Source organism: Heterocephalus glaber, unplaced genomic scaffold, assembly GCF_053883595.1.
Source record: "Heterocephalus glaber isolate CG9 unplaced genomic scaffold, H.glaber_assembly_v1.0 deba00000347, whole genome shotgun sequence".
NCBI classification, from domain to species: Eukaryota; Metazoa; Chordata; class Mammalia; order Rodentia; family Bathyergidae; genus Heterocephalus; species Heterocephalus glaber.
In genome coordinates, this window is record NW_028258143.1 from 39659729 (window position 1) to 39674422 (window position 14694).

At 34.2% G+C, this 14694-nt stretch overlaps 1 protein-coding gene across 34 annotated transcripts in view; it reads right to left on the minus strand.

The window, feature by feature from the left end:
- Positions 1–14694, minus strand: part of Baz2b (bromodomain adjacent to zinc finger domain 2B) — a 411121-nt gene that overhangs the window by 251003 nt on the left and 145424 nt on the right. For 31 of the 34 annotated variants that reach the window (XM_087196318.1, XM_021265788.2, XM_087196276.1 and 28 more), the window contains one exon: positions 521–567. The exons of the other annotated variants lie outside the window; for them this stretch is intronic. Coding sequence is in view for 18 of the 31 variants with exons in the window: in XM_087196276.1 (XP_087052402.1) it covers positions 521–567 (47 nt within the window). In the remaining 13 variants the exon portion in view is untranslated. The remainder of the gene's footprint in view (positions 1–520; positions 568–14694) is intronic. 34 annotated transcript variants of the gene reach the window in all.

Here is a 14694-nt window from a genome sequence, read left to right on the forward strand (position 1 = left end):
ACTATCAGCTACTTAAGAGAACTATCCTTTTTTAAACAACTCTGGAACATTATAAATTGCTTCAATGCCAATAAAAATGTTAAGCAAGAAGTCCAAGAATTCTTTCAAGGCTATGTTTTCATAATTGTTCCTTAATAACTCCTCATAATCTCAATTTTATTTTTATATGTTTTCCTACTATGGAGTGAGTCACCTTAAATTATTTCCATTTTTTAGTAAAAACAAAAACTAAAAAAGGTAATATTCAGAGTATGAGTCACAGTAAAATAAGGAGGCATTTAATTTCAGTTATGAATTTATTTTTATTTTAAATGTTTTCTAAATCTTTCAAAGTAAAAAAATATTTAAATAATTAGCTAGATGCATGAAATATGACTCATTGAAAATGTAAACATCCAACTGGCTGGTGAAAGAAATAATAATAATACAGTAACTTTAAGTTATAAATATTTTTTAACTCAGTTCTTATTCTCAGAGAAACAAATCATTTTTAAAAGTTGAATTATCATTTTGGTCTTACTGTGTATGATCAGTGTGGTCAATCTTGTGACATTACTGTTGAGAAACCTGCAACAGGAAAACAGAATTAACAATCAGCTGAATCATATTTGATTAAGCAATTTCAGAAACTAAAAAGAATATTTAGAACTTTAGTCTGTCTTGATGACATGTGTCATATTTCAATCAATCTAAAGCGTTAGTAAACAAACAACTGGCATGACACAAATAATTATAAAAGGCCAGTATTTTATTCATAGATTAGTGTTTATTATATTATGGCAGATTATGTTTATAATCAGCAACACCCCGGGGTTAACATAAGACATTTAAAAACAAACTGCAGGGGCTGGGGATTTAGCTCAGTGGTTTTGCCACCGCTGTGCAAGCGCAAGGATCCGAGTTCGATCACCAGTACCAAAAAAATAAAAAAGAAAAAAGAATAAAAACAAACTATAGGATATTTGAGTTACAAGTTTTATTTTAAAATATTTACTAAGAAGAGAATCAATGTGTCTTAAATACTTATACCAGACTGGTATTGTTTATAAATACTTTTCTCCCCGTAATTAGCAGCTCAGTTTAGAGTCAAAATGTCATTTACTTAATATAGGAGAAATTATCACATGCTGATCCTTATGAATACTGACAAAATTATCAAAAATAAAATATATTATTGAGAAGGATTCAATGTAAACTATAAACTCAAAGGAATTTATAAATTATTTCCCAAGGCTGAGTATGGTGGTACATGCCTGGTATCTCAGTACTCTGGAGCCTGAGGCAGGACAACTGCCACCAGGTCAATGACAGCCTGGGCAACACTGTGAGTTCAAGGCCAGCCTGAACTACAAAGAAAGACCCTGTATCAAAAAGCCAATAATTGCGCTCACTTCAGCAGCACATATACTAAAAAGTTAATAATAACAATAATAATAATATAAAAATAAATAATTTCCTAAGATATTAATGACTCCCATCTTATTCCTGTAAAATCTTGCCTTTTTGAAATTTCTGTATTAATAAGGCCTAGTTTAAGATGAACTCTAAAATACTTAGTTAAAAAATAACGCAGTGTTTTAAGGTTCATAATGCACTCTGCACTTTAAAGAATTAGGAAGGAAATATTTCTTATTATAAACTCTGGTGAAAGACAATTTAGGATATATGACACAGAACTGAGTTTTTCTTGGTTCCGTTTGTATTCCAAACCTTCCACCCAATCCACTCTGTCACTAGTCTTTCTCACTCTGTCCTTAATTCACAAACACATTTATTATTGCTAGTGATCTTACCAGTTAAAGATATTGCTCTCCTATGTTATCACTGTAGTCTCCTACTACTTTTTTTTTCAGTACTGGAAACTGAACCCAGGACCTTTGCTCTGTGCTACATCCCAGCCTTTTAAAAAATTTTTATTTTGAGACAGCATCTCATTAAATCACTGAAGTGCCCAGGTGGTCTTACTACATCACTAAGTTGCAATCCTCTTGCCTCAGCCTCCCAGGATGCTGGGATTACAGGTATACACCATCATGGTTGGTTTCCTAATACTATTCAAATGGAGTACACAATGAATCAGATCACATCACTCCCTTACTCAAAACTTCACAATGATGTTTTGTTTTATATTTTGCTTATTTTTTTCACAGTGCTGGGGATAAAACCTCTGACCTCACAGATACTAAGTAAGTGTTCCACCGCTAAACTACATTTCCAGCCCTCAAAACTTCATTATAGTTTTACCACCACTTAAAATAAACCTCACAATACAGTATTTACCATGGCTTATTAGGCCCTCTGTTACCTGGATCCCTGATTAGATCCCCTACTACTTCTCTCGCTTTTATGCACCAATCGAAATGACATTTCTGATAATCCCCAAACAAACCAAATTTATCCTATTTCAGGGCCTTGACTCTTGCTGTTCCCTTTCTTTAGAACAACTGTTCTTCATCTTTAGAAAACTGGTTTCTCTTGCTTTAAGGACTGCTTCAAACAAATCCAACTTCCTCAGAGAGACCATTCCTTACCATTAGGCACTGTAGCTATAAGCTACATGAGGAAAGATTGCAGAAATACTACCTTAGTACCTAGAACCCAATAGTTGACTAGTAATTAGTTGTTGAAAGAATGAGTGAACAAGTATATACAGAGTTTCTACTGCACCTAGGACTTACCCAGAACTACAGAGAATTCAAAGTGTAAGGAAGAATGCTTACAGTAATTACTACTTAAGAAAAATAAGTCATAACAATGTGGTGTACATTTTTAAAGCCTCTGCAGGAAGAGTTCAGAAAGCTTTAAAAACAAAACAAACTACAACAACAAAAAGCAAGGCAAGGGGTAGTGGGAAAGTCAGAGTAGTAAATTACAGATGTAAGACACTGAAGGTCTGGATAGTTCAGAAGAATAATTGCAGAGGGAATAGGAAATCTCAGATATATCTCAAATGGAAAAATAAGAAGACTTCATGTGAGATTATGAGAAACAAGGACAGCAAAGAGTGAAAGAGTAATCAAAGGTTCTCACCCAAACAATGAAGGATCCTGTGGTGAGAGGATGGTGTAACTTTTTATTTTGAACAATAAGTAAGGCCAGTGACACTATAGGCCACTCAAACGGAGATGCTTCTGCAAGCAGGAAGAAATTTGGAATAATCTAAGGTTTGAAAATCAGTCATATAAAACTATAGTTTAAGCCAAGGGTATGGAAAAGTTAACCAAGTTAAAACAGAGAAAGAAGAGAAAATCCAGGGGTAATTTAAATAATGCTCATGGGAAACAAAAGAAGTGTCATCATAGGGTTTTTAAGTCCAAGAAGAGAAATTGAAAATATACTAATTAAAGGCAAATGAGGAAAGAGTTAAAAGGAGAAAAATGTGTTCAGCAGCTTTAAGAGATATAAAAAGGAATCAGAGAAGATGAAGCTGGAAACATATTTTCTCTAAACAATCCCTCAATCAATCTGATCAGAAGGTCGTTATGTAAATGAAACCTATTACTGTACTTTCTGTATCCAAAGAACTGCCTTCAAGGGACTACTTGGAGAGCATTACACTGTTCATTTTTTCAATTAAAAAAAATTTTCTAGCCAGGTGTGGTAGCACATACCTGCAATCCAGCTACTTGGTGGGGGCTGAGGTATGAAGATCACAAGTTTGAGATCAGTCTGAACAAATGATTAAGAACTTGTCTCCCCCCCCCGCCCCCCCCAAAAGAACCTGTCTCCCAATAAAAAAAAAACTTAAAAGGGCTGGGAATGTAGCCCAGGGTTCCTAGGGCTCAATCTCCAGTATGGTAAGAGAAAAAAAGAGGGAAAGTCTTGTGATGGTGAAAGAGGTAGTTTAAGAAGTCTTATGATAGACAGAACTATACTTTCATAGAACTCTACAATTCAAAAAAAGTACTAAATTCTTGTAAATAGTCATAGTCAAACAATATTCATAAGTGAATAAAAAGAGAAAAGTAAATATTAATTTTTAATTTTTTTTGAAAAATTATAAAATAATTAAAAATAAATCTATCATTAAAAATATATACTTTACATAAAGCTCATTGCTTAATAAAAGAGTAAAGGTGTTCCTTCCCTATGGTAGCAATTTTTACACATGACTTACTGGGTACTTGTGATTGCATGAGAAAAAAACAAATGTGCAACTTAAATGACTCTAGAGGATAAAGCCAGACAATATTAAAACGTCTCATAAAAAATCCTAAGTGCCTTTTACAACCAAAAGATAATAATTTAAAATCATACCCAAACTAGAAAATGTATTCAAATCACACATATAAAAAGTAATGTTACATTTTATGAAAACATAAATCAACTACTATATTGGTTATGTGGTACTCTTCTAAAAGACACCATTTTAGCAAACACAGAGACAGCCTCTACTATATCTACTCCCAGGAAACATTTTTTTTTCCATTAAGTTTATTGGTACATTTTAGGCATAAAATACAGTTACATTCATCATTGGGATCATGTACCTTTACATCATGTATCTTGGTTCTTATTTTTTTCCCCTTCCCCTGCTCTCCCTTCACCCCCTCCAACCTTCCCTATTTGCAAAGACTTTGTTTCCATTTTTTTCCTTTTCTCATATATTTTCTTTTCCCCTTTTCCCTTTCCCCTACCCTTCCCACTTCCCCTACTCCTTTACACCTTTTCTTCTTATTACACAATATCAATTATACATTTTTAATCACAATATCAAAATTCAGAGGACATTACCACAGATTTTACAGATTTAAAAGGATATAGAAAGCATTACATAAATATTTTTTGAAATAAATTTGACAGCTTCTAAGAAGTACCTTGGAGGATAAATTAATGAAACTGACTCTGGAGGAAATATAAAATTTGAATTGCACCTATTAAAGAAAGTATATTCCTAACTTGAAAACCTACCTATATGACAACAACAGGCTCAGTACACATCTTGACTGATGAATTATATCAAACATGTAAAGCAGAAAAAAGAAGGAACACTTCTCCCCTCATTTTAGGAAATAAGCATTGTGCTAATACTAAAACTGGATAAAGATAATAGAAGAAAAAAAGTTTGAACATAGATAAAAATTTGTTTAACAAAACAAACTATTAGAAGTAAGATCTAGCAGTATGTAGAGAGTGGTTTTATTATTGGGATGGCAGTGTTGATTCAGCATTGGAAGATCCACCCTCATGAGTCATCATTTTAACAGAGGAAAGGAAAAAGCCACATGATCCTGTCATTAGTTGCAGAAAAAGTATTGGACTAAATTCTACAGCTGTTCATGGTAAAAGCTATCAAAGACTAGAAGTAGAACAGAACCTTCTCAACAGATAAGACATGTACTCCATTCTTCCAGCAAAAATGCCTTATATAAATGGAAAAGATACAATGCTTTCTCCCTAAGGTGGGGCATATCAAGGGCAGATATGCCTACTCTTCATTTGTCCATTAAACTTTGAAACATAGGCCTAAACCAAAATAGTCTGGCAGTAAAAAGAAACAATTAGCACAGGATTGGCAAAGTAAAATCCTTATATGTAGATGAAATGATCATCTACAGAGAAAATATTAATAAAACTCTAGGAGCCCCTAGAACTTGTATCTGAATTTAGCAGGATTAGAAAACACAAGGTATATATAATAGTTCAGGTCTATGTATACTTGCTATAAACGAAGAATTGGATATTGAAATTTGAAAGTTATGTAGGAGTACAAAGGACCTAGAAAAGTAAAAATTAAAAAAACAGTGTTGAAAGACATTTATTACTTAATTTTAAGACTTCCTCTAAAGCTACAGTAATCAAGGCAGCTTTGGCGTAAGGAAAGACATATAGATCATTGGAATAAAACAAAGAATCTAGAAATAGAACCTCACATATATGGTCCACTGAGTTTTGAAAGATTATTTATCATTAACATTTTATAGAACAGAAACTCAACTCAAGAGCAGTGGAAAAGATAGTGTTTTCAGCAAATGGTACTAGAATATCTGGCATCCGTATGTAAAACATTAACCTCAATCCTTTATTTCCATACATAAAAATAACTTGAAAGGATCTATGAACCTAAATATGAAAGCCTAAAAGTATAAAACTTATGAAGAAATTATAAGGGAAAATGTTCATGAATTTAGGGTAGGCACGAATTTCCCAGGATACAAAAAACATGATGTATAAAAGAAAAAAATTGATAAATGAGAGTCCATCAAAATTTGGAACTTTAAATGACATCGTTGAGAAAATGAAAAGTAGACCTTAAACAGACCATATTTATAATACATATAACCTATGACCAGAATATATAAAGAACACTTACAGCTCATTAATAGACAACCCAATTAAAAAATAGACATGAGAAGATGATAGCCAGTACAGCACAAGGAAAGGTGTGGAACACTAGAATCAGAAAAATACTGATCAGTACAATAACAATATCATATTATACACTCATTAGGGAGATGAAGTTTTAAAAGAACAGATGTCAGCTTAGGTGTGAACCAATTACAACTTTCTAATACTGCTAGTGTGAATGTAAAATGATAAAACCATTTTGGAAAACAATATAGAAATTTCTTGTATTACTGTTAAGAACCAACAGTTCTGTTCTTAAGTTTTTACTTAAGAGGAATGAAAACACATGTTCACAATAGATTTGTACATACAAGTTGACTATCCCTTATCTGAAATTCTTGGGGCCAGAATTGTTTCAGATTTTGGTTTGAAATCCACTTGATCTGCAAAGAGGATAGCTACTCTTTTTTTCAGGTTCCTGTCACATGGAGTATTGTTTTCCATCCTTTAACTTTCAGTCTATGGGTTTCTTTTTGAATTAAGTGTATTTCCTGTATGCAGCATATTGTTGGATCTTGCTTCTTGACCTATTCTGCCAGTCTATTTCTTTTGATTGGTGAATTGAGACAATAAACATTCATGGTTATAATTGATACGTATTGACTTACCATTGTCATGACTTTTCCTTTTTGTTGGATGCTCTCCCTTTGCATTTAATTTCTTGTCGTGCCCAATGGATTCATTCTGCTGGGCTTCCTGGGGTTGTGATCCTCATTGTCTTTTCCTAAGATATTGTCTAAAATTTTCTGGAGTGCTGGTTTGGTATTCACGAAGTTCCTAAGGTGCTCTTTGTCACGAAAGTATCTTATTTCTCCATCAATTTTGAAAAATAGTTTTGCAGGGTACACTCATCTGGGTTGGAGGCGGTTTTCTTTTAGGGCTTGGAATATGTCACTCCAAGCTCTTCTTGCCTTGAGGGTTTGTGTTGAGAAGTCAGCTGTGATTCTGATGGGCTTTCCTTTGTATGTGATTTGTTTCTTTTCTCTAACTGCTTGCAGAATTTTGTTCTTCTGTTGTGTTTCTATGCCTATGTGTAGATTTGTTTTGATCAAGGCTATTTGGAGTCCTATATGCCTCACTTATCTGTATGTCAAGTTCTTTTCCCCTCCTTGGGTAGTTTTCTGCCATCACTTCTGTGAATAGTTTTTTTTATGTCATCTGCACTCTCTCCTGTTTCTTCATTGACTCTGATCAGTCTATTATTCTTCTGTGCATCATCTAGCAGCTACTGGATTGATTTCTCGTGGTCCCTTACAATTTTAAAGAAATTTTTCTTTTCCTGGTCACTAATTGCAATCTTATCTTCTATATCTCAAATTCTGTTCTCACATTGGCTCATTCTGCTGTGTAAGCTTTCAATGGAGTTTTTAATCACCTAGAAATCTGTTTGTATCTGTTTTATGGATTCCATTTGTTTCCTATGTTGGGATTCCATCATGTTCCTCAGATCCTCTATTTTTTATCTGTGTCCTCTCTAGATTTATTAATCATGCCTTGCACTATGGGCACAATCTCTGCTGTTATCTGAGAAATTATTTCTGATTTCATTTTTTCCAGATCCTCTTTTGTTGCCAATTCAGAGAGTCCAAGTGGTTGATTATCAGAGTGTTCCATCTCATTTCCCTTTGGGGTTGTTTTAGGTGATCTGAAAGCCTGTTTTTGAGACTTGTTTACATATCTTCTCATTTTGACGGGGGGAGGGGGATGCTGCTGGTGCCTGAGCTGCTCACCTCCTCTGCGCTGGGGGCAGTGGTAAGGCAGCCAGGGAGCCTCCTCCTGGCACTGGGAGCGGCTCAGGAAACATTTAAAATGTTTTCCATTTACAGATGTGGGAAAAGACTCTTAGGTCATATTCAATCCTGGGTATTTTTCCAGCAATTACCATGTGCAATCTTTATTTTTACTCTTATTTGGCCCCAAACCAGAGAAAGTCTTTTTTAATATAATTAATTTTAGTATTCTATACTCAAGTCTCAACCCTTACTTGGCAACATTAAATAAGTTTCCATATACACAAAGTAAGAATGTTTATCTCTACCTAACTCTCTGAAAAGATTCAAAGAAATGAATAACTGAAATAACTTTTCTCACCACTTAACTCTCAACATGGAAATAAAAGCTGATTAACCCTAAAATTCATTTAAAGTAATAGTCACTGTTTCTCCTGTGTTCTTTGTTCCTTTCGAAGTATGATTATACAATAAAGAAAGGCTAGGAATGCAGCTCCTCGCATGTTCAAGGCTATATGTTTGATCCTGGCACCATGAAAAAAGCCCCGAATAATTTCAAAAAATTACATATGAAAATAATTTCATAAATTGTGTCTGTAGAGTGTTTCAAGTGTTATAATCTTGGATTATAGACACATGGAAAAATCATAGGGTTTTTTTTTTTTTTCATTTTTAGGGGTAGAGAGCTGGTGCTGCTGAATAAACCCAGAGTCTTGCACACGCTGAACAGTATCACTAAGCAAGCCTGCTCCGGTCTCACTCATAGGTTCCTTATGGACAATATTTAAATTAGGGCAGAAAGGAAGGACAGTTATAAATACAACAGTATATACTGAGGAAACTGCCAATAATGTGATCTATCTAAGGCTATGCAATAGAACTTTTTTCAGTGATGATTATGCTCAGTATCTATAATGTTCAATACATAGCCTATACCCAAATATGATTATTGTATACTTATACTGTGGCGTGATTTACAAATTGACTTTTAAATATTCATTTCTGATTATTTAAATTTAAATAGATGTAACTAATGGCTACCATTTTAGATGAGCTATGCATTTTTTTCCTTATGGTGTTGAGAATCAAACTCAGGGCTTTTACATGCTAGGCAAGTGTTTCTACCACTGAGCTATATACCATTCTTTAGCCCTACCATTCTGCATTTCTGAAACTATATAGGGATTGAACTGTAAAATGATGTTTCTAAAATTTTTTAAATTTATTTTTGAAGGGATGGGGAGGGTTGACTCAATGGTATAGCTTATGCTTAGTGAAGCCCTGCATTTAAGTTCCCAAATGACCAAAGAAAGAAAAATGAAGAAAAAGTATTTTAACAACTGGGAAAAAATCCTGCTTTGTTTGGTAGCATATGTTTATTTCAGTAAAATTGCAGCAAATTTAGAGGAAAGGAATTATTTCATCTTCAAATAACTTCAAGTTCATATTTGGGAGGGGGAAATAAAGGCTTATTTTACCACAGAAGCTTTCATGTATAATAGTGCTTATGAAGGAAAATAGTGTTGGACTTTGAACATTGAGTTTTAAACTTCTTCAGGTTGTATCAGTATTATTTGGTACTTATATATCAATCTGCTTTAGTTTGCTCAGCTGGGTAGATATGCTTTAACTTTGTTTACTCATGTACTGCTGACTAAAACCTCAACAGAACACAGAAAAAACTAAGTGTGTTTTATTAACATTTTTAATAGTCTCAATCATAGGGAACCTCATTTGCTAATAATTATTTTCCCTTTGTTATTTAGCGTTTTAGGAGAAAAAATGAGCAGCTTTAAAAGTAAGACAATTTTATGTAAGTATTTCATATAGTACATAAGACAGAGAAGCCTGCTAGCTCAGTTTAGAGCACACATAAAAATAAAAGATATTGGGGCTGGGGGTATAGCTAAGTGGTAATGCCAAGCACATTTGATAACCCCAATCCCCAGCACCAAAAATGAATAGATAAATAAAATTAAAAGAGAAGATGTAAAACATTAATAGATGTTTAACACTGTATCAAGCAGTTCTGTTAAGTTAGCTATGTACCAATTTACGTACTTAAAGCAACAAAGCAGACACCAGATCATTACCTGACCTGTGCATTTACAGACTATATCAGTACCTAGGCTAAAAGTAGTTTCCTAATTTCCTGAAAAAAACCATTTTAAATTTAGCAGAGTTCATTTGAGCAAAGAACAATTCATGAAGTGGGCTGCACTCAGAACTAGAGGAGGTTCACCCAGCCTGCTGCAGTGATCTTATGTAGGACAAAAGCGGGAAGAAGTTGAAAAAAATGACTGTTTGGAGTTGGAAGTTTCTAGTTAAAAAGTAGTTAGCAATTTCTACTTGGTAAAGTCCTTAATTTCTTCTACTGTTTACATTGGGCTTTGGTTTGCTTGGTAGGAACTTAAAGCTCTGGAGTTACCCTAACCTAATGGTTTCCTAATTTTTTAAAAAATGTAATGCTCCCAAGGAACAGAAAAAAAGGCAGATAGGCATGTTGCATAGACATGGGTTCCAATTCTAAGCAGTACAGTAATTTTGGTGCATCACACTCACTGAATGGTTCCTGTCCTCAGTTATAACAGTAGTTCTAGGCAGAGATATTTATTTGTAAAGTATCAGATATGTATTCATTTAATGTGCAGAGACTGTAAAAGAAATAGTTCCAATGGTTCTTGCTGTAGCAAATTAAATTTCACTTAAAACTGAAAATCAACTGAATCCTGGAAACAAGCACAATATTCATTTGATGAGATTCCTGGTTGGTGACTGAATCTATGGGCCAAGGGAGTGGCTCAACCCCAACTCCATAGAAAAAAGAAGCTCCTGTGCTCAGGAACCTTCCAGATACTGCCTTTTTTTACCTCTCCATCTGGCAGTTCATATGCATCCCTTACAATAATCTTTATAAGGCTGGGGATGTAGGTCAGTGGTAACATGCTGGCTGAGCATGCAGGAGGCTCTGGGTTCAATTCCCAGTACCATAAAAAACAATACACACACACACTTTTATAAAAACTGGTATCATAAGTAAAATGGTTTCCCTGAGTTCTATGAACGTTTCAAACAAATTATTACAGCACCAAGGTGGGGATCATGGGAACTCCCAATTTACAGCTTATTGGTCAGCAGATGGTGACTAGCATTTGAAATAGGGTCAGTCTTGTGAGACTGAGCTCTTAATTTGTGCAATCTGACACTAAATCAGTACAAACTGAATTAAATTTCAGGGCACCAAGCTGGTGTCCAGAATTAGTGAATTGCTTAGTGTAGGGAACACATCTCATGTCAGAAGTATTATGTGACTGTTTTTTTGTATTTTTTTGGATTTTTGTTTGTTTTGAGACAGAGTCTTGTTCTATAATTCAGGCTGGCCTTGAACTCACTGTATAGCCCAAGCTGACCTGGAACTCACTGCAATACTCTTGCCTCAGCCTCCTGAGTGCTAGGATTATAGGCATGCGCCCATGCCAGGTGTATGTGATTGTAGAGAAACTTTTTTTCCTTAGCCACCCTCTTCAAAATAACTCATTGTCAGTAGCACTACTTCAGGTAAAACCAGACAGCATTTTCAAAGCACTTCTTATATTGGCAATTTCCAAAAATTACTAAAATGTACCAATTAATAACCACTATCTTTTTGTCAAAAAAAAAAACTGGCATTCTCTCAAAAATGTATCAAAACATTTAAAAAATACCTACAACTAGTACAACCACTATGGAAATCAGTATGACTCCTCAAAAAAGTAAAAATAGAAATTCCAGTCAACCCAGCTATTCCCCTACTAGGTTTCTTCCTGAAAGAGTTAAAGACATCACATTACAGTGATATATGCATACCCATACTTATAGCAGTACAATTCATAATAGCTAAGTCTTGGAAGCAGCCCATTCGTCCATCAATAGATGAATGGATAAGGAAAATGTGGTATTTACATACAATGAAGTACTTCTCTGCCATAAAGAAGGATAAACTTGAGTCATTTATAGAAAAATAGATGCACCTTGAATCCATAATGTTAAGTAAAATAAATAAGACACACAAGTTTAAATATTGTATAGTTTCTTTTATGTGAGAAGCCCAAAGTATAAATAAATTAAAGAGCAAAATAAAAGACAGACAATAGGAAGCAGGGAGATAGATCTTTTGCAAATGGAAAAAGGACCAAGAGATGGAGATGGGGAAAACAGGAAGGGTAAGGGAATGTAAAAAGAATTCAGATGTGTCATGTACATGTACTGACTACCCACAGTGAATGTAATCAATATGTACCACAAACATATTGTAATAACAAAAAGGAAAATAGTACATACAAGCTATTTGTTTTTCCAAACTTTGACACTATGTTCTTTCAACACTTCTCAAAATCTTGACTCATTCATAGGTTTCCAATTTAGGGCCATAATTGGGCATCCAGTAGAGGAATGAGGTAGTAGCACTGCCAACTGGTGTTGAAACATTCTTGAGGTTATAGCCAAAAATGAACTAATCACTTGGGTGAAGTAATATAATGAAGTTTCATTTGAGAATAATTATATGTTGTTTCAGCTATAGTGACTTTATATCTCTAACTACAAATTCGCTAGAGAATTTTAATTCAACTTGTAGCAACACACAGGCAGGACTTCAGGTTATGGCTTTAGGAATTACTATTACCTAAATTAAAGAAGATTATTTGAATCAAATTAATCTTAGTCCTATAAACAAATGTCAAATCACTAGATAATGTGGCTAAAATAGAACTCCCTTGAACAAGTTAGCAATTAAGTCAAATCATTTTTTTATAAAGTATTTATGTACCACAGCTAAAGGCTGATTAACAAATGCTATCAGATAATTTACACACTTTTTTCTATAACATTTTTCTATGAATATTGACGAATATTAAATAATGATGACTGCTATGTTTTTCTTTTTCCTTAGGACTCTTAGAGTAATTTCATCATAAACAAGAAACCTAGTTTAAAGCTTTCTGGTTTACCAAGGAAATACACAACTCTAGTCTGTCCTTGAATTATGCCATATATTCATCATGTACTTTTGGCAACCTGCAAGTACTTTGGTTTGCTACACCATACTTAGCAACCTCACAGAGACATTGTGAAGTTTAGTTAATTATGCTTATAAAAATTTTTGAAGTACACAGATGAAAGAGAGGTATAAGGCATACATACAATTAATTGCTTGGTGAAAAATGCCACTTAAAAACATCTAACAACATGAATGAACCTTGAAAACATTGTGCTACTTAAAATAAGCCAAGTTACAAAAGACAAAATTATACTGTGATCCTACATATATGTGGTACTAGTCAAATTCATACAGACAAAGTAAAATGATGGGTGCAGGGAGTGGGGTTTAATGGTTTCAGAGTTTCATTTTTGGAAGATTTAAAAATTCTGAAGCTGAACGGCAGTTATGGTTGCACAATATGAATACACCAAGTAACACTTTAAACTGGCTAAAATTATAAATTTGATGCAACCATAAATGCCAAGTTCAAGTATGATAAAAAAAAATTTTTAAGAGCAGAAAAAAATTTATTGAGAGATAGTTTCTGTATAAGAGAGACAGGAGACCAGAAAGTAAGTTGCCCCCCTGATAAAAAATTTAACGTGTGAAAATCAGAATATGAATCACAAACCTTAAAACTTTCACATTCACATTCATTAAAATTTTCTCGCTCTCATTCATTAAAACATTAATGAAATCATTCTTTCAGTCAGTAAATATTTAGCAGTATATGTATCTATTTATTTGTTTATTGGTATTGAAGACTGAACTCAAGGCCTCACACTGAGCTACATCCCCGGCCCTTTTTATTTTTTATTTTGAGACAGGGTCTCACTAAGTTGCCCAGGCTAGGCTTGAGCTTGCAATCCTCCTCCATTAGCCTCAGAATGCTGGGACTACAAGTGTGTGCCACTACACCTGAGTTATTTTATTTTATTTATATTATGTATAGAACAATAATTTATATTATAGTACAGAAAAATGAACCTCAATTTAGTCTCCATACAAAACTATGTCCCCAGCTCTTTTATTTATTTATTTATTTATTTATTTTTGAGATAGGGTCTTGCTCAATTGCCCAGGCTGGGCTTGGATTTGTGATCCTTCTGCCTCAGCCTCTGGAAGTTCTGGGATTACAGATTACAGGTGTGTGCCACCATGATTGGATTTACTGAGTGCTTTCAATGTGACAAGCACAGTGCTAGACATAGGAAGAAGGCAATAAAGAAGATTAATCATTGTTTTCACAGAATTTACATTTTAGTAGTGGAGATCTACAAACAACCAAAAAGAAAATGTTATGCCTCCTTACAGTGATAAGTGCTACACTGAAAGGCAAAGAGGTGGGGTAATGGCAATGATGACATCTCTGAGAAGAAAACTGCCCTGAGAGCAGAATGAAGAAGAAATACTTTAGAGATAAACAGTGCCAAAGCCCTGAGGTGAAAAGGTTTGGTGTTTACAAAAAATGACCAGAAGGCCCAGGGCTGGTGCACAGTAAACTAGAACAAGGTGTAGGAGAACCAAGCACAGATCATGGAAGGCCTGAAAAGCAATCGTAAGTAGGTAAGATGTTAGTCCACATATTTTGAAGCC